Source organism: Silurus aristotelis, assembly GCF_946808225.1.
Source record: "Silurus aristotelis genome assembly, chromosome: 3".
Lineage (NCBI taxonomy): Eukaryota > Metazoa > Chordata > Actinopteri > Siluriformes > Siluridae > Silurus > Silurus aristotelis.
This window is the reverse complement of record NC_139576.1, coordinates 20,886,811-20,913,894: the sequence shown is the minus strand read 5'-3', so window position 1 is coordinate 20,913,894 and position 27,084 is coordinate 20,886,811. Positions and strand designations below refer to the sequence as shown.

Sequence of the window (27,084 nt, the reverse complement as noted above, 5' to 3'; positions counted from 1 at the left end):
TAAAAAAGTGTATTTCATTAATCGGATTTATTCTATTTTTATAAAATATTATTTTATATATTATTTAACCAAGCAGGCATTTTATTTTAAATTGTTTTAAAAATGTAAACTGTTTAAATGCTGATGATCACAAATATTAATAATAATAAAAAAACTGCGTTAATAAAAAAAATTACAAGAATTTTGTATTTTGCATTTCTTCCCCCTAACCGTACCCAAAATGAACCGAACAGTGACTTGAAAAAACGAGGTACGTTCCGAACAGTGAATTTTGTGTACCGTTACACCCCTACCAAATAGACATTTGTCTGTTCAACATGATAAATAAATAAAATGGACCTAAACAAAAAAAAAATAATAATAACTTGGAGAGATCTTGTATCTCATTCTTACTCGCACCTGCACCACACTTACACGAACCAACCAGTAGTCCTCGATATGTTCAACAGTATCAGTCAAAAACATTCTTTAATCTGTGACCCAAACTCATCAACCTCATTATGACTGAATCCATGAATCAATTTCACCATCTTCCCCTCCGTAGCGCACTGACATACATTCTACTCAAGTATCAATCAAACCTATCACTTGTTCATGAAAAGGCCATGATGAATGTGAAAAGACAACAGCTTGTGTCTGGCATAGATATGACGGAATGAATTAGAAAGGTCACAATAAGGGTTAAAGGTTATAACTCTAATGACCCTTAGTGATTGGTGCTGGTTAAATATTTACTCTATGGAAACAGCAGGCAATATTGCAACCAAACTGATCGACAAAGGACACACGCAGATGAAGGTTTCTGTACAGATAAACAATAGTGGACACAGAGTGAAGGCTTGATGTAAGGGACATGTGCTCCTGTGCAGAACCATGAAATGTGTCTTGGTTACTACAGCATTATAAATGTGGAGATCTATGGCTGTGTACCATACAAACACTATTACTACACATTAATGTCTTTAGAATTATTATTGTTTCTGATCACAATTAATTACTCATCAATCCATATTGTCCACATCGTTCAGTTTTCAATTACTGATTTTTTTTTTTTTGGGGATGATTTTTATGAGAGCATTTTAGCTATGGCATGCAAATATTACATTCATTCAATATTCATATTCAGAAGAGTGAAAACTCCATACTCCATTTGGGTCGTTTTCAGATGTTTTCAGAGACCGAACTCTGTCAGCCTCAGAAGAACTCGGTCTTAAACTTGTCAAGGATCAAGACCAAATAAGGTCATGTCAGAAAAAAAGTCAATTCTTGCACATATACAAGGACATAAGGCACAGCAGCTTTTGCATATGAACACATAAGCAATGCATAATCAGGAAACTGAAGGACTCTTTTTAGGAATTTAAATATTAAATAACTGACTAGATTAGAAATGCTAATTTGTACAGTAAGTGTGATAATCTTAAATGCAGATATACACTAGAATACAATTTTTAAAGACTTAAGTTTAATTTAGTTTCTAGCATAGTATGCAAAAATGAAACGAGCACTATTACTGACCCGCTAAAAGTTGCTCTGTGTAGTATCTTGGGCTATAACAGGGGCTTAGTCCTTGAACTAAGTGCTACTTTGACTAGATTAGCTTCATGTGGGAAGGTAGGGCAATGCAATTATCACCAGGGTGATCTCTGGTGTTTTAGCAGTTTAAGTGGCAATAGTAAAGGTCAGAACATATATCTTGCATTAAAGGTGTGTGTTTTTGGTGTGACGATAATATGTACTTGTTATTAACAAAACAGATACAGGATTAATCCAGCAACATGATTAAATAGAATCAAGCTTTTAGGTCTGTATGTCCGTCTACTCATGCGCATGTCCAAAGTGTTTATATTGGCCTTTAAATCTGGCAGTAAATTTGGTTAGTCCTGTATAAGTTCTAATTATTATTTGAGTTTTATGATATTTTGAGGTTATTTCATTCAGTGAATTTTCTGTCTCAAATGTCTGCTTCATATAAAGTGGTAACAAGAGAATTGTCTTTCTTTTATTTTATATGAAAGAAATAATTTACTCAGTCGTGTATAGATAAATTAGTGTAAGTCTGACTATTTATATTGATGCAAACATTGTCAATTGGGAGATTTTTTTTTTGCACCAATAGGGGACTTGAGGCACATTACTGATGTTATACTGCACCCCCGCAGTGCCACTCCAGCTACATCAAAAAAATCCTATTAGCAATCACATAATTGCCTAATGTATCAGTCTAGAGACTTTAGATATACAAAGAAAATAATATCTTACCCAAATTTAGCGGCAATGTCGTAAACCTGTTTCTCATGCTGCAACACCTTCTCCCGATCTCCTTCAAACAGCAGAGTGGCCACACACAGGTGATGGGGATCAAAGCCTTTAAACTGTGAAATAAGGTGATTAAAATGAGTTCCACTGTCTAAAGCAACAAAAACAGTGAAAGGCTGAGGACACTTGTGTATCTTTTACCTTTGTGATGTAAAATTTTTTCAGCCCATCCAAAAACGAGGTGAAGATGGAGGATACTTGAGGCTTGAGAGCGTGACCTGGAAGGCCATAAACACACTCACAAATCATCAACATACCATCAGCCAAGCACTATAATAATAAAATTTCATTCCAGCAGTCTAACACCTCTCACATCAGCTTTTGACTCATTAAAAGCAAAAGATAAATGAAGGTCGTATTTTTGCCACCCATTTGCGGCCCACTTTTATCCGCACAGGCTTAAGAGGTCAGATTGATCTGCGGTTTGAACAATAGCAGCGTAACGAATGGGGTAGAGTGAGCAAGACTACAGCAGCAGAGACTCCGAGGCCTAAGGGCCATATATCAGCATCTGACTGAGAGGAAATGCTTTCCACACTGCTATGTAAGTCTCCCTTACATACGCTGATTTATTTCTGAATGATGCACAAAGCACCGCGGACAAACAAAAGTGAGTGGCCACAGCCGAGAGGAAGGCTATCAATCTCTCATACTCCCACACAGAGGAGAGGAAAAAATGTCAGGGAACAGTCTACAGAGAGTTCACTTGTCATTTCACTTCTGTACATTCCACTTTCCCTCCATTTCTTTCATCATTCCATCCATCCATCCATCCATCCATCCATCCTCACACACACACACACACACACACACACACGAGGAGCAGAGAAGCAGCTCTCAAACACTTGATCTCCTTTGACCCTTTTTAGTCTCTTTCTCTTTGAAATGTAACTTACTTAATTACTCACCAGCCAGGACATAAAAGAACAATTGCAAGTGTTCTAATTGGATTTTGTCAAAATACAAAAAAAAAATAATAATAATAGGTTTAAGAGTAAGAAAGATTACATTCAAATACACAAGCAAAGGTTTTAATTGGATCTCTAATCTCTAAAGTGCTCGCCAAAAGTCTGCGTGCAATTATAAAACGCAAAACTCCCGTATAAAAAAAAAAAAAAAAGATAAAGGCAAAAAAAAAACCTACAATAATAATAATAATAATAATAAAAATAAAAATTATCAAACAAATTTCCCCACATAAGATAATGGTGAAGGGTGTAGCCTACTAAACGTAAAAGATTTCACTTCAATTTAACAATGTGACAAATTTTAAAGAAAGTCTACAAAAAAATTTTTGGTTTTATAATGTGAATATAATTAAACTTTATTACTGAAAGAGCAAAAAAACGAGAAAATGAAGGAAAGAAATGGAAGGAGGTTTGTGTGTAATTTCAGTAATAAAGTCTGTCAGCCTCCATTTCTATATGGTCTCATAATTAGGAAACCAGAAGCTTTTATTAATGAGGGTTTGAATCTTTCTCTGCGCTGCTACTCTCTCTCTCTCTCTTCGGAGGAGATGGAGAAATGCACTGCTGGTGAAAATGTGAGACTGCAGGAGAGTTAATGAGGTCCCTAGAGACTGAGGAACTTTTCCTGTGATATCTCCTAACCCTTTAGATTCCTTCATATATCCACAGACTATACTCTAAGACGTCGATATGCTGGAAGCTTAATTGTTGTCGGGGCCATTTTTCTTTGTTCCTGGATCGTGTGGCGGCTTGTTCGGCTGTTCAGCTGGCAAGATAATGATCGATTTAACTTTAGACAAGACAGCGAATTGAGGCGGCCTCTGTAGATGAATTATATCATGCGAAATTAAACTGCTTGATGCACGAGGAAACACAGAATCCATCAGCTACAGGCAATTAAACAAAGCATCTTGCACATACAACACCAGTTTGTTTTCATAGACGGAGCTGAGGTGAAATGAGGGCTCTAACACCGATCCAGCAAAATATACTGAGCATTCGAATCGTTAAGATGAACGCGGATTTAAAGGCTTAAATAACAGGAGAGCAGTGTTTATTATTTTATTATATCTTCTCTAGACAACATTCACAAAATAGTTCTCATAGACTATTGGCATTTAGCATACTGTGTCTTTGTAAATATAATCATGCGGTATTTCTGTGACTGATCATCGGATAGCCTGTAGGGATAATATTTCTCCGTCAGCTTTCCAATTACCACTAGAACCATGGCAACAGATCTACACACATTTGCACACTTGCATATGCGCTTGTATTTCGCCTTGTTTCTTGACTAATGACACAACAACAAACAAAACTGCAGATACAGTATGTTGCAATAGATGTTCAAGCCAAAAGAAGATTATGCCTCCCTGCTGTGAAAACTGATTTGTTTTTATTTCATTTCCTTTGATTTTAGTCAGGATGCCAAGCCGAAACTAAAGCCTCATTAATAATGGGCTCCGCTGCAACATCCAAACCATCAATAACAGCTTCGTCAAGCATCGAATGAAAAGGCTAATGCAGAAGGGCTGCTGGACGCAGCAGTGATTTCCAATGACTTTCACTCATGATATTTCCTCAGATTTTTTAACTCAGCACTTCAGTGTTACAGCCATTTCCATAATAAAGATTTATAAATCAAAGTTCACGAATGTAATGGGGTCTGTCACAAAACACAGTCACAGAAAATCATTTTGTTACCATAAAAGTAAGCTATTATAAAGTGGGAAATTGAATATCAACACATGCTATTATTTATTTTCAAGGTTTCAACTTGAACTTTAAAGATAGGGTTAGTAAATATAAGGATGTAACATCTATTACATCTATTGCTAGAACATAATAAACTTACTGAGATATCTTTAGATTTTCCCCCCCAAACAATTCAAATACTGATTGAAATTGATTGGAAGCAGCAGACATTAAAATGTAGATCTATTTTAGAGTATCATATTTTTAAGATACTGAATTCCTTTTTTATGTAACGTCGAAAAAGTTGTCACAATTTCGCACAGTTGTTTCCTCTCAAAACTGAATCACTTCCCCCAGTTACTTTTAATCAAAACATTTGCAGATTGTCTAACATTGAACTTCATGTATGATTATGTCCCACCCCGAATTTAAAGCTTTCTTAAAACCTTTTAACAACATTTCATTCATCTTTACTGACTGGCAAAAAGCAACATACCAAACTGGAACTGCTCGTTGTCCATTAGTCGAATAGAAGCTGGAGCACATCTCTAAAACACAGAAACACTATCTTAGTATTTGAGGCCATTTTTCACCAACTAGTTTTAAACATTGTACTATAAAGTCATTCAAACACTTAAGAGATGTAAACCACTTCATCCTGCAATTAATGAAACCCACTCAAAGTGGATCTCCAGGAAATTTGCAGAAGGAGGCTTACAATTCTTTTGTCATTAAATCTGCCTTTTTAAATGTTTAAATCAATGAAGAAAAAACAAGACTGTGCATTGCCCGAATGGCATGCTAAAAGCCGGGCCTTAGCCTTCCAGGATAGTGAGAGTCCTGGGGGAAAAGTTTGGAAAAGGATCAGTACCTCGCACATCTTAAACAGTGTGATCAATATCTTCATCGTCTTCTGTGCTCAGAGTTAATTTATGCTCTCATAATGAGCAGAGCTGCACAGAGCTAGAACATAGCCATCAATTACAGTACCATCACTGGCAAACTCTCAGGGCCAAAGCAAAGCTCCTACTGCTGCTCCAACAGCTCAGAGAATAAAGAAAACTTTCTTAATTCAGTTTTATATTTATTAGCAATTTGGGTGAATTCCTCAGTAGTTTGGATAAACTAGAATATAATGATATTTGGATTGTCATTCTCTCCTTTCAATCAGAGGCTATGTGTTACGAATGTGTCAAAGGCTTTCAAGCTGGCCTTCATTCTTCTGTACAGTCAACCACCATGTGCTAGCATTTGCTAGCAGTTATAGAAAACAATAACTTTATTTGTAATTGAGAACATGATAAAGAGACATATATCCGGTAAAGAAAGTGTACATTGTCTACTATTTCTTACATTTTGCACAACCAAGTAAAAGATATCTTGTAAATTGGACCCAACATCTCAGGTTTTATATAAATTTTTATTAAGTCACAGTATATGATCACATAACAGCAGGAGGTTGAATTAGACTTATTTCTATTAGATGTTACCTGTTTAGCAACCTCTCGCAGACAGGCCACGCCCTGCTGGAAGTTTGGGAAGACGATAGAGCCGTATTTCTGATACTCAGGGATTGGACGGATCTTCATCGTAACCTCAGTGACCACACCCAGTGTGCCTAAATGACATCACACAAAACAAGTGTAAGTGCAAGATCAACCCAAACGTGTTGTATTTCTACAGCACCACAGAAAACACGAGACTTGTGCACAATATACACGTTTCCACTATATATCTATATAACATTTCTTTTTTGCTCAGACACAGTCTAACACTGGTAGAGCTTGCATTCACATCTCTCTCTCTCTCTCTCTCTCTCTCTCTCTCTCTCTCTCTCTCTCTCTCTCTCTCTCTCTCTCTCTCTCTCTCTCTCTCTCTCTCTCTCTCTCTCTCAGACAAAAACACCCACCCACCCTCTCAAACACACCCAAGCCCAGCCCTCTGTCCATCAACAGGGGGTTTGTATGTTCATTTGCACTACGGTCCTCTGGTTTCATCCAACACAGGGGGGAGCTGTGTGAGACTTACCAGCTCAGGCTTGGTTGAAATAAAACAGGTCTGTATCAAAGGAAATGTCCAGCCAACACCGGAGACACTGTTCATCTTAAAGCCCAGATCCCAGCATGCTCCATGACCCCCGATAACTCAACTACTGCTGCTGCTTTGAGGCTCATGTTGCCAGTTCATTTAGTCAAGAAGACCGGTGCTCTGCCCATAGGAGGCATGACTGCAAAAAGTAGCAGTGATGAATACCAGGAGAGGTGTTATAAATGAACTTCTGAATGAAAGAGGACCAGAAACATGTAGAAACATCTACACTACAAACTGCGTTAGAAAGTAAATAATTAAATGCCAACTCTAACATAAAGCAATTAAACAAAAATAAATAAGTATATGGGATTAGAATGAATGGACAATTGTGGATTTTAACATGATCAATTAACTTGTAAAAGTACTGCATTTAAAATGTACTCAAGGCTCTGTGTGTGTGTGTGTGTGTGTGTGTGTGTTGGGGGGGGGGGGTGTTTAATGCTTAAAGCTGAACTGTGGAAGCAAGCATATCCTAAAAACCAACAAATGGGCTCAAGCACACAGTAAAGATACCAATAAGGCTGTTTACTATTACATGCATACAGTACACATGACCGTAATAGCCTCCTCTATAAACACTCAGTCACTGGGTGGACATTTACAGCACTTTCATCTTAACCAGTTGACAGTAAATACTCATAAGCGCCATCATAAAACCCCACTATAATTCTGTCATTACTGTGTCGCTTCTGTGAGAGGAAAGGGAAACAGACTCATTTGTTAGCATCTTAATGCCCCTGTCATTTTAAAAACAATTTAAAAATCCAGATGTCTTCTTAATGGGAGTATAAACGTTTACACAATTAACAAAAAAAAAACCCTATTAATTTGGGTAAAGCAAGTAACAGCTAAAGTACGCCAGCTGTAGATGCTTGTTTCTTCAGATATTTTCCCAAATTCTGTTACGGCATATTGAGTCCTTCTCTAGAAAACTATTTTAACACTTCTGTTGGATTTTGTTTTATTTCCATGCAAAACAAAAGACATCAAAACACAGGTAGAGAATCAAACATGCAATAAATATGCTTAAGTATGAAGGTAGCAGTAAGGTTCTAATGAAAAACATCTTTGAATTGACCATTTTCTAAACAATTTTGCATGTTTAATATGGACATTTAAACATAGCATGCTGCCCTCTAGTGGTCCAATACTACAAGTGGTCTAAGATTCTCGATCTTATATGCAATTTCTCACATTTAAACATGCATTAGGCAAGCTAAGTCAATCCTTCAGAATCTACAGTGACCAGTTGAGTAGGGTGTCAGAGGAGATACCAAAAAACGCAAACATACCAAACCATATGGCTTCCACTTTTGTAAAAGGGTTTTCTCACCGACTAAGGTTATAGTATAATGCATGTTTTTAAATTGTTTTCTGCACATCTTTCAAGTACAAGTAAAGATAAATGAAATTACTATTGCTTTTTTAATAAATCCAACCACATCTAAAAAGAATTTAATTAGGACCATCTGAGTCTTAAAGTCTGAATTGAACGGCCCCAAAAGTAAATCAGGGGTGGGCAAAACAAATTTAATCAGCTAGCCCTCTATGCGAGTTAAAGCTACAAAATGCTGCCCAGACTCATGTTTTGCTGCCTGGAAACTGACAAGACTAAATCATGGTAGCTAAAGTAATATAATAACAGCAGAACAGGAAAAGGGCTGTGTTGTTATGCAGAACACAGAGTTTGGGCTGCTTGTGGATTTTAAGCAGAAGGTGACTGCCAATGTCAGGTAGAACGGAGCGTTACAATGTGCAGAGGCCACCAGACCACCCACACTGCCAGAGCTGCACACAAACACACTCACATTCTGACCTTCCAAAACACTGTCCAAATGTATGTGTTTGGAAAATGTTGTTAAAACATGAAACGGAAGTTTTTGAATGCTAGGCATTAGAAGTTTAATCATGATTTATTGTTTAATTGTGTACAGCATCCAACATCCACTAAAGTTCGTATATAATCTGTATACCTAACTGCTGAATTTCAGGATAAGCGGAATGTGGAAGTTTACTTGGGGAAAAGGTCAGATTTACAGATGTACAGCTCTCATTTATAGTCTTACAGGATTTATAATGAGCACAAACGCACACACGCCAACTCATCATTCCATTTCCCTGCAGACTGCTGGGGAAATGTGCTCTTTTGCTGTGTGCCTGTGTGTGCGTGTGTTTGTGTGTGTGTGTATACACGACACACTAGCAGATGGTCTCAGTTGTAATGCCAACAATCCCTGTATTTGTTAATAAGCACTGCCGTATGGTTGTGTTATTAGTGGACATGTAAAAGGACAAAGACCCTAAGGAATGAAGGAGTTTGTCTGCTGCCTCTGCCTCAAATGAAATCACTTTGATCTAGACAATCTAGTATGTCGGTTTTGTAGAACAGTACGCTTTTTGCACGGAATATCAAACTTTTGCACTATGCTAATGCACAAAAAAATGACTTTGGTATTTCGTTATTGCTAAAATTAATATTATTAATTTATTAACATCAACTACAGTGAGATGTCTACATTAGCTTTGGAGATAGTGTGTGCTTTTGCAAAATAATTTCCAACTTTTAGGTGTTTTGTCCCTGATTTGAGTACCTGATTGCTTTAAAAAAAAAAAAAAAAAAAAAAAAAAAAGGATTTGATGTGGCTTGATGCTTTTCTGAAACGTTTGATCAGCACTCCTTCACGCCTGATACGAACACAGTATTTTAACAAACTTTTTCGCTTCTAATTATTGTGTAGTGAAGCAGTGTTCCTGCTCACAGTATGCGTGAACTGAATTTTCCCAGGATGATGGCTAGTAGATCCATCACAAGTGTATACGGAGGTTTAACATAAACACATGCATACACACACAGGTCATATTCAAGTGAAGTATTAAAAAAAACACTCCCTTAATCTTTGTAACTAAAATGTAATCGTTTCATTCTTATACAATTTGGATAAAATAAAAATAAAATTAATAAAAATTCATGCCCACTGACTCAATCACGCACACACACACGTACACAGCGTTGCTACCTTCAGAGCCGAGGATGAAATGGTGGATGTCTGGTCCTGTAGACATTCGTGGACCCTGGCAGCTCTTCTCAATCACACCTCTAGGGGTCGCCATCTTTATATGTACCACCTAACAATTAACAGTTAATTTCAGCCTCAATAAAGTATTAAAACAAACCACAGAAAGCGTGTGTTAATTCGAGTCACTTAAGAATGCGAAGCACAAGATGCAAAATTTTTGTCTAAAGGTAGTTTGTGTTTATGCGATGTGTATGATTTATGTCAATTTTGAGGGTAGAAGATAACGACTGCATACCAGGTCTTCAATGTTGCCATAGATGTTTTTCTTCATGCCTGATGCACGTGTAGCCACCCAGCCACCGAGAGTACTGAATTCCATAGAGTCTGGCTCATGTCCAGTGCAATAGCCACTCTCATTCAGCTGAGGGGGAAAAAATCCGCACACACACGTATAGGCAGGTGACATGAAAACACACAACCCCACTTTTATTACCAAACCCCCAGAAACCCATTCCTTAACAGCATACCATCTGTGTACTCAAAATGCTGCAAAAACACCCACACACGAGTGTGTGATTGGCTTGTTAACATGCATCACACACTCCTATATTATACTACAGGCCATTTTTCTGCATTAGTTTGATGGTGCCATCTGCTCAGTGTGTGTGGGCAATAGTTTGAATAATAAAAAAAACCCACAAACTCTGTGCCATTCTCTGCATCTCAATCCACATGTTGAAAGTAAATTCAGAGTGATAGCTGCACACTCAGATGCTCAGGGAGAACACATTCACACTGGCCACTAACCTGCCTTTCCAGGTCCTGGCCAATGATGCCAGCCTCTACATGGGCTGTTAGGTTTTTCTCATCAATCCACAATATTCGGTTCTGGGGGGAAAAAGAGCGGGGGTTGGGGGAAGCTAAAGTCATAAAATTGTTCGACTGTGTTGCCAAGAAATTAAAAGCAGACTTATAGTACAGTCATGTGAAAGGGAGAAAAAACAGAGTGAAAGGGAAAAAGAGTGAGGGAAGGAGGGAGACAAAGGAGGATAGAGAGGGAGAGGGTCAAAAAAAAGGCAGAGTAAGATTTTGATTAAAATGTGCTTGTGTTGACAGTGTATATCAGTGTCTGTCTGCACTACTCCATAAAGTTGTCAATCTGGCTGAATTACAGACCTTAAATTCAGTCCAGTTGTTTGGGCTTAGTGCACTTTAAAAGACATTGTGTGTATGTGTGATGCACAACACACAGGACAAAAGCTTAAACCAAGATATGACCCTTTAAGGGAGGTAAAGAGTTTGCTTTTTGATAAGGAAAAACAAAGCACGCCAGTCCTGTGGCAAGATTTTTCAATAGAAGCTAAAGGACAGACCGACCATGTGTCCTGCACTACAAGCCAAACCTGGACAGAATGGAATGAAGATACATTGCATGCGGTATTTTTCTTACATGTCTGCGCACTCGATCAAAAATGAGATCGATTTAGGATTGTGTTGCATGAGCGTCTGGAACTTGCTGATCTCAATATTAGCTGTTTTAAAAATAAAATGAACAGGAGCCATTGTTGTTTTATAAAACAGAGGTCTCTTGACTTTCTAATCACGCTACGATGGCACCCGTCACAGGGTTAAAAAGTTAACTCTGTTTTATGGTCCAATCCCACAATTCCCTGCCAGGGTCAAATGTTGCTCACGATATGGAATACTCTCAGCATGAGCTCCACTCTCAGCCATCAATCATCTGACTGGGATCATAAACCAGCCACTCCTGGCATCCGCTGCCTTTCATGTCCCACCCTCCCGAACTCATGACCTCTGACATAGGTCGGCAGCGCCGAGAGCAAGAGAGAGAAAGAGAGGAGGTGTGCTGGGGGTGGCGATGGAGCAAGAGAGAGCTGAGTGCAGGCCCCAAAGTGCCACATAAATCAGTGTTAGCGCACAGTTCTCACAGTCAACATGCACGGCTTCATATGAGCTTTATAAACCAAACTCATTTGCCATTAATTGTATATGAATAGTCACTATGTTTGTTTGTGCCCACCATCTGAGAAGTGTCTATAGAGACAATGGATCGTGTTTCCTCTGGAGGGCACTCTAGAGCGCTGGACACACTCGTCCCACCTAATGAAGAGAGAAATAGGAAAAAAAATTAGGTTTATTCACCCATATTTGGCCAATACATTTAATAAAAATAGGTAAAGTTCAGCAGTTCAAGGTAAAAGAGATGTTTACTTTTGTGTTCTGGGTTAAGTGCTCACCTCCATACGGTATCAAACACACATTGTGCTTGGAGGCCAGCTCCACAATCTTCACTACATCATCGTGACAGCCTGTACGAGAGACAATGCACATGATAACCCATTACAAAAGCACAGCCATGTCCAGACTTTATCGATGAATAGGACACAATAAGACATTTTTTTTATGATTTTGTGAGAAGTTGGAGCCAAAATGGGAGGACAAAGAAAAAGGAGGAGTCCTCCTTCTCTGTGGGAAGGACCAATGTTTTCCATCTGCAGCCAATAAGAGCGCCTCTCCCTGCCAACCTTGAATATACGTTAAAGAAGGGAACATCCCACACAGCCTCAACAGCATGAGCACACCTCTTTTTCCCCTCCTGCATTACTGTTGCTCATCCACTAGCCTGCAATGACAAGTTTTTTTTTATAACATGTACCCCATCCATATAAAGGGGAAAGGAGTGAACTTTAAGATTGCTGGACATCAAAAACTCAAAAAGGTATGGCCAATTATTAAACAAACGCAGAAAAGTCAACTCGGCTTTTCTGCATGCTTACAGATTACAGAACTCTGCCTAATGAAGGACTTGCTCTTTAGCTCTAATGAGATACAAGTCTACCTCAAATGAAAAACTGAAAACTGCAGGGGATATACGTAGCTATATAGTGCATCTTTTTTTTTTCTTGTGTATTCTGGGATTTGAAGAGAAAATAAAAAAGAAGTGCAAAAGATTGAAGATCAGCAGCTGCATTGCTCACCCTTCTGCTTTACTTCAAGTGCTTAGAGGCACATCTTTTCCTGCATAAGCATAGAGTGATGAGGGCTGAGTTGTTTCTTGGTCATGTGGGACTCAACTAATCAAGTCTGATCTAGCGCTCAGAGCTCATTTCCATGGTGAAATAGATCCACCAATCTGAGAGCTGTAATTCAAACCGCCAGGATTTTATTCGATGTCAAACTTCCTTCTTACACGTCTCATTACAGCATGCACTCATGAATATTAACAAGCAGCATACCTGCTGATGCAGCTAGCTGGAGATTAACCCTTTACGACATGCCTGCAGCTTTCTCATTGAATACAGGGACTCCATACACAGGGCGCAAAGACATGCAACAAACACATATTTTCTTTCTTGGTATATTTAGTGCTGCTCTTGTGATTAAAAGTATACAACGCCACAATGCAATAAAGAGAGAATAGTATTAGAGCAAAGCAGCCATAAAACTGTAAAGAAATTACTATACAAATGCCTTATACGCAATACATGCCGAGCATAATTGCTCAGGACACCTTATGGCCTGTAAAGAGAGAAATAAAAACAAACACTTGTGAATTTTGAAGGTATTTTAATCAATTGTGAATAAGCTGAGCTCATACCACAGGAGCAAACTATTCTAGGCAGCATAAAACTTCGTATTCCAGAAAAAAAAAACTATATTGAAAACCTAAAAACAAGCTGTTCTAGCACCTTTTTGTAGGGTTTTCAGTTTTGGCATCCACTAGTAATTTTCGACAGTAACTTAGCAGAAGCACACATTAAGAAAAGATGTGATGACCTCCAAAATCATGGACTTTATAGGCTATATTAAAATTGCTGAGTTGGCACAAATCTGTCATTCGTCAGCAGTGTGCATTACTGTGCTTTCTTCATTATGGGAATTATTATCTCATGATAATAGTGCTATAGATTGTGTCCTGGAGAAATGCCTGTGAAAGATAGTCCTCATTTTAAGTTATAGCAAAATTCAAATTATAATGTTCTAATTAAACAGAAGGAAATGGGAGCGGATAATCGGAGGTAAGAGTCATTAAGTCTTGGGAAGTTTGAGGAAAGCTAATTTCTAGCTACCAACTAAATTGTTCATAATATTTTCAAACATTAAGAAAAATAAATGTCTCCATTTCTGGATATTTACAATCAAAGTATATATTATTTCCAGATGTTGCAGAGCAAATGCAAGGCCCTTGTTTATGAGATAGTAAATCTACTATCTTTAATCTACTGAAGTCATACTGGGTCAATGAGGGCATGTTTGCTAGGAACAGATGGGTCTGCATTTTAAAAGGGATAGTTGTTTTGGTTTTGGATATACTTGTTTATTTTCAGCACCCATTTTATCCTGGTCAGGGTCCTAGTGGATCTGTAGCAAATCAAGGAGATACTGGTTGTATGGCTGAAACACATCCTGTATGGAAGCAGCTACACAGACATATTCACGCTTTTTTCTGTACTGGAGCCAGTCTATCTGCCAGCATGATTCTGAAGGTGAGAGAAAACCAGAGAACCTGTAGGGAACCTACCTGGATACTGGGAATACTGTGCACACACAGTAACTGAGCTCAGGATAAAAATTAGTCCCTTTTAATGTTTAGCAAAATGTTGATCTAGTTTATTCCGGCCCTACCTGATCAAAGATCTCAGCAATGAGTGTACATTCAAGAGTGCATTCAAACACACACAATTTTCAAAGTACTCACTTGGCCAAACCACCATGTCTGGTATTCTTCCAATCCTTCCCTCCCTCAGGGCAAAGATCTCATGTAGGCAGTGACCTGTGTGGAAAAGTAAAGCCCTGTTATATCACTGCAGAACAAAAAAGAACCACTGCCAGTTAAACGCAATTCAACCCAGGGCACACTAAAACAGAAACAAACATCTCTTTCCCTCAACTTTTACTAAAACATTTCTGTGTCAGGTGGGTGCTGTGCAAAACAACCGTGCAAGACATGTTCATTCATTACCATGAGAGCGGAACACTCTGTCCTCTGGGTTAGATGACAGGGCCACGCCGGCAGCCTTCAGCTCCTCCACAAACAGTTCGTTCAGGTTCGGGGGCGGAACCGCGCTTACGCTCAAACTGGCCTGGTACAGGGGAAAAAGTTATGTGTGCCCACACATGCACATTTCTTACCATGTCAGGAAGGTGCAGACTTACTGTAGCTAGGGTTTTATGTTGTAGGTTGGCACCAAATGTACTCTCAAACCAGTCCTTAAGACTGGGAAGAATCAGACCACTCAGCCGATACCTGCAATGAGCAGGGCATGTCTTTCAGTTCACGGTTTTGCAACATCACAGCTAACGACATAGCATATACAAGGTTATAAAAAATTATTATATAACAAAATATAAACATGTCTGACACTAAAGGAGGTATACTGGTAGGATGATGAATAAATAATACAAAAATTACATCAGGCAATTAGGTACATGATTTGATATGGCTTCTGTCTCTGACAGCCAAAGTCAAGATTGAGACGGAGTCACTTCTAACCACTGACCAGAGCTTTTGTCCCAGAGCGTAAACTCACACACAGCCTAATAAAAAGGCTGCTGTCAGAGAGGGCAGGATGGACAAAGAAAGAGAGAAAGGGGACAAGGCTTATTGAAATCCCTTCTTCCATCTCCCTTAAGTCAGTATCAAGAGAAATAAAACCAGGCTGTGTGTGTGTGTGTGTGTGTGTGTGTGTGTGTGTGTGTGTAGCTTTGTTTCTGTGGGCAGATTAAAGTAGCAGAACACTAAGTGGAATTGAGACCAGTCATCGATCCCACTGCCTGTGTGAGAATCTCTTCCACTCAGTCACCCTGCAGCATAGTTATCCAAAACCTGTACTTATTACTTCAGTTTTTGTGGGACTGTCCTTTAAAGAGGTTTCATCACTTAACCAGGAAAATAAAACAAAAAAAACAACAACTGTTGCTTATGGTGTAAACTGTTGCTTGTGTTTACACCAGCCAGAATAAATTGTAGAAACCCAGATTTACATTTAATAGAAATGTTATTCGCCAGGCTTCATAATACATCTTTTGGCAGATGTTTAAATTGCAAGAAGCACCAATGATCCCTGCCTTTTAAGCTTTTTTTTTGCGTAAATACATACACAGTTATGTGTTTTACTCATGAAACAAATAAAAGGAAGTCATTTTACAGTTGTGAGCATTTTAAATAAATGGCAGACCACAGCTACAATACAAGTGGCCCAAATCCATTTATAAAAATAAAAAATAAAAAATAAATAAATAAAAAGATTAGAAAAGAAAAAAAATATATATTATTGTTTAAACATTGCCAGTCACTAGCTGGCATTAAAATATGATTAATAGCAACAAAAAAAAATCTAATTAGTACAACTACATTCTGTGCTATATAAAAAGAATGAATACTGTGACTCCACAGAATAGGGCATCCATAACCAAAATTACACCTCTTTCCCTCATGCGCTCTATTCTGTCTCCAAAAATCACTGAGCAAAACACTTAGACACTAGATGGCGGTATCACACCACTCTGCCCGGAGCTGCACATTATAGCAAGTGTTTTCGTGGTTGGTGCTACATTTATTAAAATGTACAGATACTGTTATGTTTTCCACAGTGTCATTTTAAATTAGTTTTTACCACTACTCCATCTTAGTACATGTACTACCAACAGACTTATTACATGTACTAGGGATGGAAATCTTTAGAGACCTCATAATTCCTCAAAAATCTTTTAGAGACCTATAAAGTTCAATGGCGTTTAGTTTTGCATACATTGCAATCCACAGACATCATTATTTACATTCTAAGTGAACATGCCTGTCTAGGTTATAGGATTTAGGATTATGTATGAAGTACTCATGTGCAAATAAGTTAAAAATAAAGAATTTTGTATTCTTAAAAATAAAGAATGTATTTGTTACAAAATACATAAAAAAAAATCACTACTAACAATAAAAAACAACAAAACAAAAAACAATTTTAAACAATAAATATAAAATTATCAAAAAATATTGTGCTTTTCTTTGTGAAACAGTGAAGAGATGCTGCTTGGTTTGACTTGGGCAGGCCAGTTTAAAACTACAGGCTGAGATTCATTAAAAAAAATAAATAAATAAAACTTTAGTAATTATACAGGAGTTGGTTAGCCTTTTTTTAATTCAGAATGTGCAAGCTTTATGTGACCTTTACTGATTGGTTGACATACCTTCTGCCGGTAAACTCCGCCTGTCCTTTCTTGTTAAAGAGAAACCGGGAATCACTGTAACCCCAACCATTCCACTTCATTATTTCTTGCCTGAGAAAAGGAGAGACAGAGAAGGGAAAGCTGAAAGGGATAGTTTAACGATTCATAATCACATAGTTGCCCTATTTCATAATTTTAGCTGAGCTGACAGGTGTGCATAGCATAACTAGAGTTAATCAGTCGATAGTAACTGATTTCTGAGATCACGTGGCATTCTTGAAAACACTGACCTTAACTCAACATTCAGAACATGTGACACAATTATATTTAGCGAACAAATCCACACAAGTGACCCAGGCTTCAGATAAGTCCAACTCTAAATGCAATGCTGATCTCATTTTGAAAACGTTTCCTTGCTGAGTTTAGCTGTACACACAATCGAAACGACAATTCAGCTATTCAGGAGAAATGTTAACATAAACCTGCTGTTAAAGTGGTGCAAACAAACCATTTTTTTACTGACTAATCCTATTAAACAGTCACATGGCAGGTAGAAGAATCAGGGATACCCTGAACAAGGGGACTTTTCTTAGTCAGCTGTTAACATAAAATTCATGTTCTAATTTCTTCCTCTTGTCTGGTCAAAACACATCAGCTGTGATACGCTAGAATACGACAAATAAAACGATCCCGAGACCGAGACGAAACTTTAAAGAAAGTTAACACTCTGTATATATTTAGCCTTGCAGGGCCACCATATGATTCTCAAAAATATTTCAATTACAGATAAAAGATTACATTTTCACCTGCCAGGTCCCGATATACTAATGTTTTAATGTAGCTATACCTAGTCTCAAGAGTGATTCTGTACAGAAAGAATGAGACGGAGAAACCGAAAGGTTGTGTGTGGGTGTGTGTGCGCACGTGTCTGCACACTTTAAATCAGTTCAGTCAGCATGGACACGAGTCAGAGAGCAAAATAAATAACCAGCATAACTCATGATTTTATCTGCACTTCTGTGCCATAAGTCATACGCTGCATGTGGGGTGACAGGCATATGAATAGTGATGAACACAAGCCATGCTGGATGAAGGTAAATAACTGAGGGGAGTGACAGAGATGAAGCACTAACGCCCATTGGCCCTGTCTGTATCAGGCCTCAACAGCCTACAGTACACAGACAGCCTAACAAACACTGGATTAACAGCACAGCGCTGACACTCTACTGGCAGCACACAATTACTCAGAGGTGTCCTTGATTATCACCAAAATCTAAATGTTTAATCTCATATTACTTTTGGGAATGAGAAACTCGTCATAATCTATTCAACAAACAAATAAAACAACACTGATTGTTGCTCGTCTTCCAAAGTGGTTTAAATATGGTTAATTATAGCACTTAGTACCTTGAAGAAAATCAATAAACTTACATAGAAACATATTGGAATAATATGTATTATTATTTAAAATTTGCATACAAGTAAAATGTATATAATTGTTTTTTACAGTGTAATTGAGGATCACAGATGCATGTTGTTGCCTGTACTCCAGTAGCCCATGTTCGGTTAGTTACAAAATAACTGCGTGTAACAGTTTTGGGAAGCAGCAGAACAATCTATTGGTTCCGCTAATAAACACTGGCAACAAACATAGATTTTTGTTCCAAATAACAGAAGAATGGGAAATAGCATAGAAACAAAATGCTGACTCAAGTCCTGTACCTCATTTATCTTGCAGTCAATATTGAAGTTAATGGTATTTTGGAAAGTATGTTTCCACCCTTTATTGTTAGCTCAGGTGTAAACGTGGTGGTACTTTTCAACAAATTACTGTGGAATCCATAAACATAATTCTAAAAGATAATGTCTTAAAAGTCTTCAATCAGGAAAAGTCACACATTAAATGTTACTCTCATCCTGCAGATGATTTAAAAGGTATTAGAACAGTAAGGCCAAGAGGTTTTATCTTTGAAATAAAAAAATGGATATGAGACGATAGATCATAATGTCAAATTTGTTTCGTGATGATTACATCTAGAGGTGTTACAACTTAAAACACGCCACCACTTTGTAAATTTTTGGAGACTCAACGTTAAAGAATCTAAATAATTCAATGAAAGTGAATTCTCTTTTATTGTTGCCTTTCCAGCCTTGTACTGCAGCTTGCTTCTTTAGGCAGTTTGTCCCCTCAGTCTCTGTCTCCTGAAGCGGTCAGAATGCATGCCTGATTGGGTTAATCCTGATGATTGGGTTTTTCCACTGATGTTTTCAGTCATTGTCTTGCTGAATGACAAAATGACAGAACAATTCTTTCTGCTGCTACCACAATGAGTTACATCATCAATAATGATAAGTGAACCTGTTCCATTAGCAGTCAGACAAGCTCAAGCCATGACAACACCTTTACTGTGTTTAATAGCAAAAACTGACCCATGAGCAAATCCTTTCTTTCTCCACACTTTGATTGAGTCTAATATTAGTAACAGTTCCTTTGTGGCCATTTCTCTGCAAGCCCAATTTGGCCAACTGATTCTTCCTGCTTATGAGCAGTTCCTGGGAAACAAGTTCAATGTCTAGTTGTTAGTACAGCACTAGTCTTGTAGCCTTTTCTTAAATAAAAAAAAATGGCTTGGTTTTCTTAAAATAAAAAAAAAATAATAAAAAATAAAAAAATAAAAAAAAAAGCTTCATTAAGTGAAACCCAAATCTTAAACCAAGAAAACATTCAGAGCTATTAACTGCATCACTTTATATTTTTGAATCGCTTAAAAACAGCTGGGCTCGAACAAAATTAATATGTTCCAACTCTTAACACCTACATGTAAACTATCAGGATATCAAAATTCTGACTGATTATATCATATCCTTAATCGTATCTTTTGTCCTTGAGCCCAAATGATTCTATTGTCTAGCTAAAGCAATGGAAATTCCCAGACATTCCAAAGCTTTTGGAGAGGACTGTATGTGTTTAAGGAATTTAGCAAATCTTGTATTTCAGGAAGGATTCCATGAGCTGTTTCTATAATCGACTTCAGACTGGCTTGTACAAAGCACCAGGATAAAAACACCAAAACCAATGATTCAGAAAAAAGATCTGAAACCCTTACATTATGCACTTCAACTACATGAGGATTTTAACACAAGTAGTGAAAATGGAAAAAAATCATATATAGATAATAATTGTTCTGGCTTTAAGAAAATAAATGACAAGCAGGTGACACCTAGAAACAAAAGTCCCCTTTGTAGACAATGGAGTACTTTTAATCTCATGTGCAAAACCCAGGACTATCACAGCCATTGAACGCCTCTGTAGGCCTTAACTTGGGCACCATAGTGTATATTTGCTTAAGAAATGCTAGTTTTTTATATTAAGATTTTAATTTAGATCAAATGTATTAAAAAGTTTTAATTCATAGTTCAGTATTTATAGACATGCAAAAACAAATAAATGCAAAACATTCATAATAATCTAATCTTCTATTAAAGTAAGTCACACAGAAGCAATTTCTTGCAGTGAATGACATTTTGACCTAATCATGCTACTGAAATATATGGACTGATCTGGATTATAATTCACTAAAAACATTCACTTTATTAATAAACAAACATTAGCAACATTTTATAAACAAATTCACCTACATTTTAAATGCCACACTAAAAAAACATTAGGTTTTAAATATAAAATGATCTAATAGATTTGACCAATAACAATCAAAACTCCAATAGTTTAACCATCCACAAACCCTACTTCTGAAATTTATTCCTGAAGGTATGGACAATAATTTACACGATTCAGACACACACACACACACACACACACACACACACACACACACACACACACACACACACACACACACACATCCCCTGCATGCTCTATTTAACACAAAAGATGATGAAACGCTGACCTAGATTTTATCAGTGACATATTTCTAAGCCAAGAAACGTGTCTCTCAAGGCTCTTAAGCCAAGTGCCATTATTAACTCTCACTTTGCAGTAACACTCCAGCATAGTAACCTGTTTCTCTGGGCATACATAGCATCCAGACTTGCAGGTGGTTTTTTAGCTATGTCAAGAATGCAAACTTTCTCGAAGTAAAACCATAAAACTAATGAGTAAATTTAGACATCTCTAACTGGAATGAAATGAATGTGACTTTCTTCAGCTACCCATTAGCCACGCCATTATTTTGGATTCAGTTATTAAAGCTTCTGCTCTATTTTCGACCGGAAAGGAAATGCACATATTATAACGGTTTCATTAGCTCTCAGAAGTACTTTTTAGTCATAAAAAAGAGGCATCAGACTTAAACACGATTGATTAGTATTCTAAAAATAAATCAGAAGAGCTTTCCGTATGCTGAAAGCAAGCAGCGTGCTTGCTGAACCAGCTTGTTTTCCACAAAAAGAAAGAATCCAGATAAAACACAGTAGGAATGAAGTCTGATTATAAGTGGCTGACACTAGATGTCACTACTGATTTAAAGCAGCAGAAGGAAACATGCCTTTTGTGGAAGCTGAAGTCAGACCACCACAACCTTTAGCCAATCAGAGGTGTTGAAACTTCTGCTGACAAAATTGTAAGTCACGTACTGCTTACACAGATTATGAAGATAAAGGACAAATCTGAGTGGCTAATATGAAGTTTTAGTTTATATAGTATTCATGGACTGCTGACACTAAAACTAGACTGATAGACTGAAGACATCTAAATGCAAAGCTAAATTTAATACCTGAACTCTAAGCAGTTGTTAAAATTAAGCCTGTAGGACAAAAACTGTTACATTAAAAACTTGTTTCCGTCACATTTTCCCCCTCCGTATAATTGCACGTGATTTGAACAGCACCGTTTTTACAGCCTTTATTCTGCCTAAAGAAACAATAGCTCTCCCACAATCATGTCCTAACTGCTGATTAAGAGCTACAGTGACTGCAAAATTCCTCAGGGATATATACGTTATAACAAACTGGACAATCCAGGATCGGTCAATTGCTGTGTTCATTCATGTCTTTGCATCATAGCAACACTACAATTGAATGAAACACCCCAAGACAATAGGGATTATTGAGAACCTTGGAGAGATTCAACCTCCAGAAAAGTTCAAGAAACACAATAATGTGGCCCATTAGTTGTACAAAACAAAAAACACTTAAACACTTAAACCACTATGGCAGAGTGATGTTATAGGTAAATTAATTAAGTGTGTTAGTGTTGATTAGTTTGCAATGTGTCAATTACACTATAACAGCTATAACCAGTCATACCCTCACCAATCTTATTTTGTTTCTTTCATTTTACTCTTAAATTAATTAGAAAACAAAACACTGTGTAATGTCACGAAAACGGCACAAGGCATCAAGTGTGCTGTTCAAAATGCTTTCTTGTAATTGGCAGAAAACTCCTGTTAGAAAGCACTGGTGCTGGAGACTCCCAAAAAAATAAAAAGCTAATAATTTCCTTACAGAAAACCTCACCACATCAACAATGGCAGGCTCAGATCATGTTAAGCAAACATGCAAACTACTGCGTAAGGCCACGTTCACGCCTACATCATCACCATTGGGCTCCATCATGATGAAGATGGATTTTGAGTCTGGTTCCTTTTAGAGTTTCTTCCTCATACAATCTCAGGGAGTTTTTATGTGCTACAGCCGCACTTATTAGGGACAAGCTTATACATTCCAACTTTATAACCGCTTTATCTCTGTTAAGCTGCTTTGGGACAATATCTATCTTAAAATGCAAAAATAATGCTGAATTGAATTGACAAATGAAGCGTTTTAACCATTGATTTAAAACTATTTTCCACAGTAACTTGTAGTTTTGACCACCATACAGGATCTCGTGCTTTAAACTTCGGTCCAACCCGGTAATCGCACTTAATCGCTCCGCATTTGCTCCACTTGTCTCAGGTTGGACGTGTTGCAGAACACGCTTACACCTTGTCCATAACGGTCACAGTCACCCACGTCACCAGCTCACCTTGAAATGAATGCACTCTGTTCACCGGGAGTCTCTGTATGTGTAAACATACATCAAGGTGCCACTTTGAAATCCACAACCTATTAAAAGGAGTACACTCATATAAACCTCATATGTAGAGTCTGAACTGTTGACCAATCAGATTTCAGCACCAGTACACTGTGGTTTATAGTGCAACAGGTTTATAGGAAGGGTGTGGAGTTGGAGGTCTGCTCCCACTTTCCTACAGCTCAGTGAATGAGTATGTGGATCAGTGTTGGCTCATTCTTTCAGATCCCTCCGTGGCTGACAGACAGAGACAGAGAGCTGTTTCTCCACCGCACCCACCTCCAGCATGAATGAACACGTTGTTTAGAGACAGCAGCTCAGTATTCTTCTCCCTGAACACAGCTGCTACTATTACTGTCCCCAATACAAACCACTGTCCCCAAATCAGCACACGTCTGAACTTCTAACATGGACGTAATGAGGTCCTAACACTTCTACCCATCGCTGTTTGATTCGGCAGAGCTCCACCCCGTAGACGCGCAATAGTGTTGATACTGGACGGCTGTGTAACGTGCACATGAGCGCTGCAGCAGACGCTAGCTACAGCAGCTAGGGCTAAGTGTACCAGGAGCGCCCCACTCTGCCCCGCATCCTCTCCCGCTTACCTCCGCTTCGGCACAGCGGCCCCTTTAGCAGCGCTCGACCGGGGCGTCTCGGCTTTACACTCTTGCGCCGAAAGCGCCGCGGCTCCATCTTGCTCGCTTCTCTGCAGATGACCGGCTATAATTCGGAGTCTTCGCCGCGCGCTTCTCTGGTGCTCGGAGATGTCGGTGTTTGACGCCATGCTGCTTCCGTGTTCGCGAGCCGGAAAGCGGCGCTCTGTCAGAGGTCAGGCCCGCTCCTAGACGGGGAGGAGGGAGAGCGTGGAATCTCAATTACGTGACTACTCCCTATTCAAGGGCACTACGTAGGGTATGAAATGAACAACTCTTAAACGAAACCGAGTGCACTACAGATCGATCACTACGCTGTTTGGTACACAGCCACCGTGGTACCAAGCCCACCCATTTGAGCATGCATATGAGTAAATCTTCTTGTAAGGTTATAATGTATTATCAAGCGATATAAAACAGAGTGTGACCTCTATTTGAAACAGAAATTGTCCTGGATTAGTACAAAGAATAGACCACAGAAACAACAACAACCAAAAAAAAAGAGGTAAGTGTTTATTGGCACGTTACTTTGGAAATTACAGGCCCACTATGAGACTCTTGGAGGCTCCTTGATGGAGTGTTGTGTCATTTTGTTGTACTGGTTTGGGCTGAATCCTTTCCAGCAGACTCCTGTGGATTGAAGTCATATACATTGTAATAGAAAGCTGTCTTTTTTATTCATTTATTTATTTTTACATTTATGTTATGATTATTAAATGAGTGAACTTCACCAAGGGTCTGTCTACAGTTGCTCACATTGGCACTTTGCTTTTTATGCACTGGGAAAATTTTGGTTTCATTCATATATTGGGATTATTAATTTGTATAGCTGGATTTCCTTGCAGGTATTGGCGAAACAGACATCGGTGCAGGGAGCTCGGTACAGTTTCCTGTGCAGTTTGTATTTTGTAAGGCAGTCCAGAAACATGAGCTTGATGTTTTCTTCTTGAATATGAATTACTGCAGAATTGTCAGAAACACTGGGAACATATGGAAATTCCAGAACGCCGTTAATCCATAGCGACGTGCAGTTTGTTTCAGTTATTTTGCCCCTCTCAGATCTTTTAGATAAATCAATTACAAAACAATCTATCAATCATAACAATCAATCATCGTCTATGATTCATTTTCAGTCACTCCTTTATCTTGGTCTGGATTGCACTGGATCTGGAGCCAGTCCCAAGAACACTGTGCGTGAGGGAAGAATAAAACCCTGGGACATCACAGGCTATATGAAGAATCATAAATATTTTAAAACTAAGCATTATTTTTTTTATTTGGAGCTGCTGTCAGAGATTTGGGCAAAAACTAAAGCAGCAGGCCTGTTGTAAAATAATTAATCTGTTCATTTGGCGTTTAATACGGCAGAACCTTTTAACTCGGCACAAGACACATGACATTAAATTCCCATATGTGCTGCAGACGTGGTCTGTTGCTAAACACATATATAAGCTTTCCCATATGAAGTATACCAAATTACCCATTATGATCTGGAAAAATACTTGCAGAATGAGTAACGCCTGTATGTACATAATGACTGAATGATTTTTCATTGCAATAGGGAATGATCAACATTTTGGCTCATAGCCACTTTGTACATCTAATGGCTAACAAATGGGCTTAATAACTACAGGTGTCAAACACGAATGGCCACTGTCTTCTAGTTGTAATTCGAATGCTTTCAATTATATTACATTTCCGTAAGGGTATGAGGCAGGAAGTGCTATTTGGGTTGGGGATGTTAAGCCTTGCAGGTGTGGCAAGCTCCATCTACTCTTGTTACCCAGGCCTTTCTGGAGGGCCGTGCAACCTTGACACAAAGCCAGGCTTGTGCAGGTCTGAGCGGATGCTGCTGTTTTACACAGAATCCAGATATGCTTTACTATCCCAACCCCTCTAACCCTAAATATTTTACTCTGAAAACAGTATAAACAGTCATCATTGTAGTCTGCCTCCTGTGGGTCTGGATGTATGCAACAACTCACCTCAAAGGCTACACAAGAAGAAAATTAATATGTGTAATATAAAAAAAACTACAAGGCTCATGTGTGTTTAAACATCAGTGCTTTATTTTAGTTAATACTACAATATATATGTTACAGATAATAATAACTAATTGAGTCAACTTCATTTGTGGATGGTCATTGACGAACAGACAGAGCCAAGCGCCATCAGGGGGGCTTGTGTGGTTGTTATTCCTCCCTTCCAGATGTAATATTTGTTTCCTCCAGGACAGAGCGTTAAACTCCCAAAACAAAGTTCTGTAATGCACTGACTGCAAACAATTAGAGCCAAAGTGTATCACAGAACTTTACTTGGAAAGCCACAGAAGAGCTCGCTAATCCTCTTCTCCTATAGGACTTCTTTTGTTCCCACTGTCAGACTCGGAGAGGGTAAAGCCCATGCAAGTGTCCTTTAACTCATTTAGACTGCATGCAACATTATTTTCCTTTTTACCTAGTATTGATCACTTTTATTCAACACAGTCCTAGAAAGTAAATAAGCACCTTTATTACATTGTAATAACCGTTCTTCTCATAATCAATAGGATAAAACAAAGCTAGTACATATAATGTGGCTGCACCGGAGTTGAGAAGGGCCTATCATGATGGTAAGGGGCTGTACAGAATTTTAAGAATTATGTAGAATTGTACAGAATTCTACAGAATTGAAAAGACGATGAAATGCACAAAGTTGACAGATTAATTTTTTCTTTACCCACTCACATGTTAAGTTCACAATGGATCCATATGGATTTATATAAGTGTACATGAAAACAATGTCTTTATATGTAAATAAAAATAAGCAGTTTTTGGGAATGAAAGTGTGGCTTGACATGAGAAAGGTCCAGGTTTACTTTCAAGGCTTGCTTCAAGGTTGTGAAGTGAACAGTCATAGCGGGGGAAAGGTAAAACAGCTGACGTGTCTATTTGGAGCTGTGGATAAGATCACTGTGTGATGAAAATCAAATAACTGGTTAATCCTGGACTGGTTTACTAAACACAGTTACGCTTAACTGATATAAAAACAATGCGTAACTGGTATAAAACTAAACATTAACCCCTAGAGAGAGAAAGAGAGCGAGAGAGAGAAAGCAGCAACTAAAGAAGTGCAGTTGACGAGAA

General features: G+C 38.2%; 1 protein-coding gene across 1 annotated transcript in view; it reads right to left on the bottom strand.

Moving 5' to 3' along the window:
* Nucleotides 1-24,170, bottom strand: part of agps (alkylglycerone phosphate synthase) — a 36,598-nt gene extending 12,428 nt beyond the window's left edge. Inside the window, exons 1-14 of the mRNA XM_083536730.1 lie at nt 23,912-24,170; nt 17,297-17,386; nt 15,269-15,359; nt 15,075-15,195; nt 14,811-14,885; nt 12,349-12,420; nt 12,132-12,211; nt 10,898-10,978; nt 10,386-10,511; nt 10,091-10,199; nt 6,473-6,600; nt 5,479-5,530; nt 2,461-2,537; nt 2,263-2,375 (exon numbers count right to left, since the gene is read on the bottom strand). Coding sequence (XP_083392856.1) covers nt 2,263-2,375; nt 2,461-2,537; nt 5,479-5,530; nt 6,473-6,600; nt 10,091-10,199; nt 10,386-10,511; nt 10,898-10,978; nt 12,132-12,211; nt 12,349-12,420; nt 14,811-14,885; nt 15,075-15,195; nt 15,269-15,359; nt 17,297-17,386; nt 23,912-24,090 — 1,394 coding nt within the window. The 5' untranslated portion in view covers nt 24,091-24,170. The remainder of the gene's footprint in view (nt 1-2,262; nt 2,376-2,460; nt 2,538-5,478; nt 5,531-6,472; nt 6,601-10,090; nt 10,200-10,385; nt 10,512-10,897; nt 10,979-12,131; nt 12,212-12,348; nt 12,421-14,810; nt 14,886-15,074; nt 15,196-15,268; nt 15,360-17,296; nt 17,387-23,911) is intronic.
* Between the last annotated feature and the right edge of the window lie 2,914 nt (nt 24,171-27,084).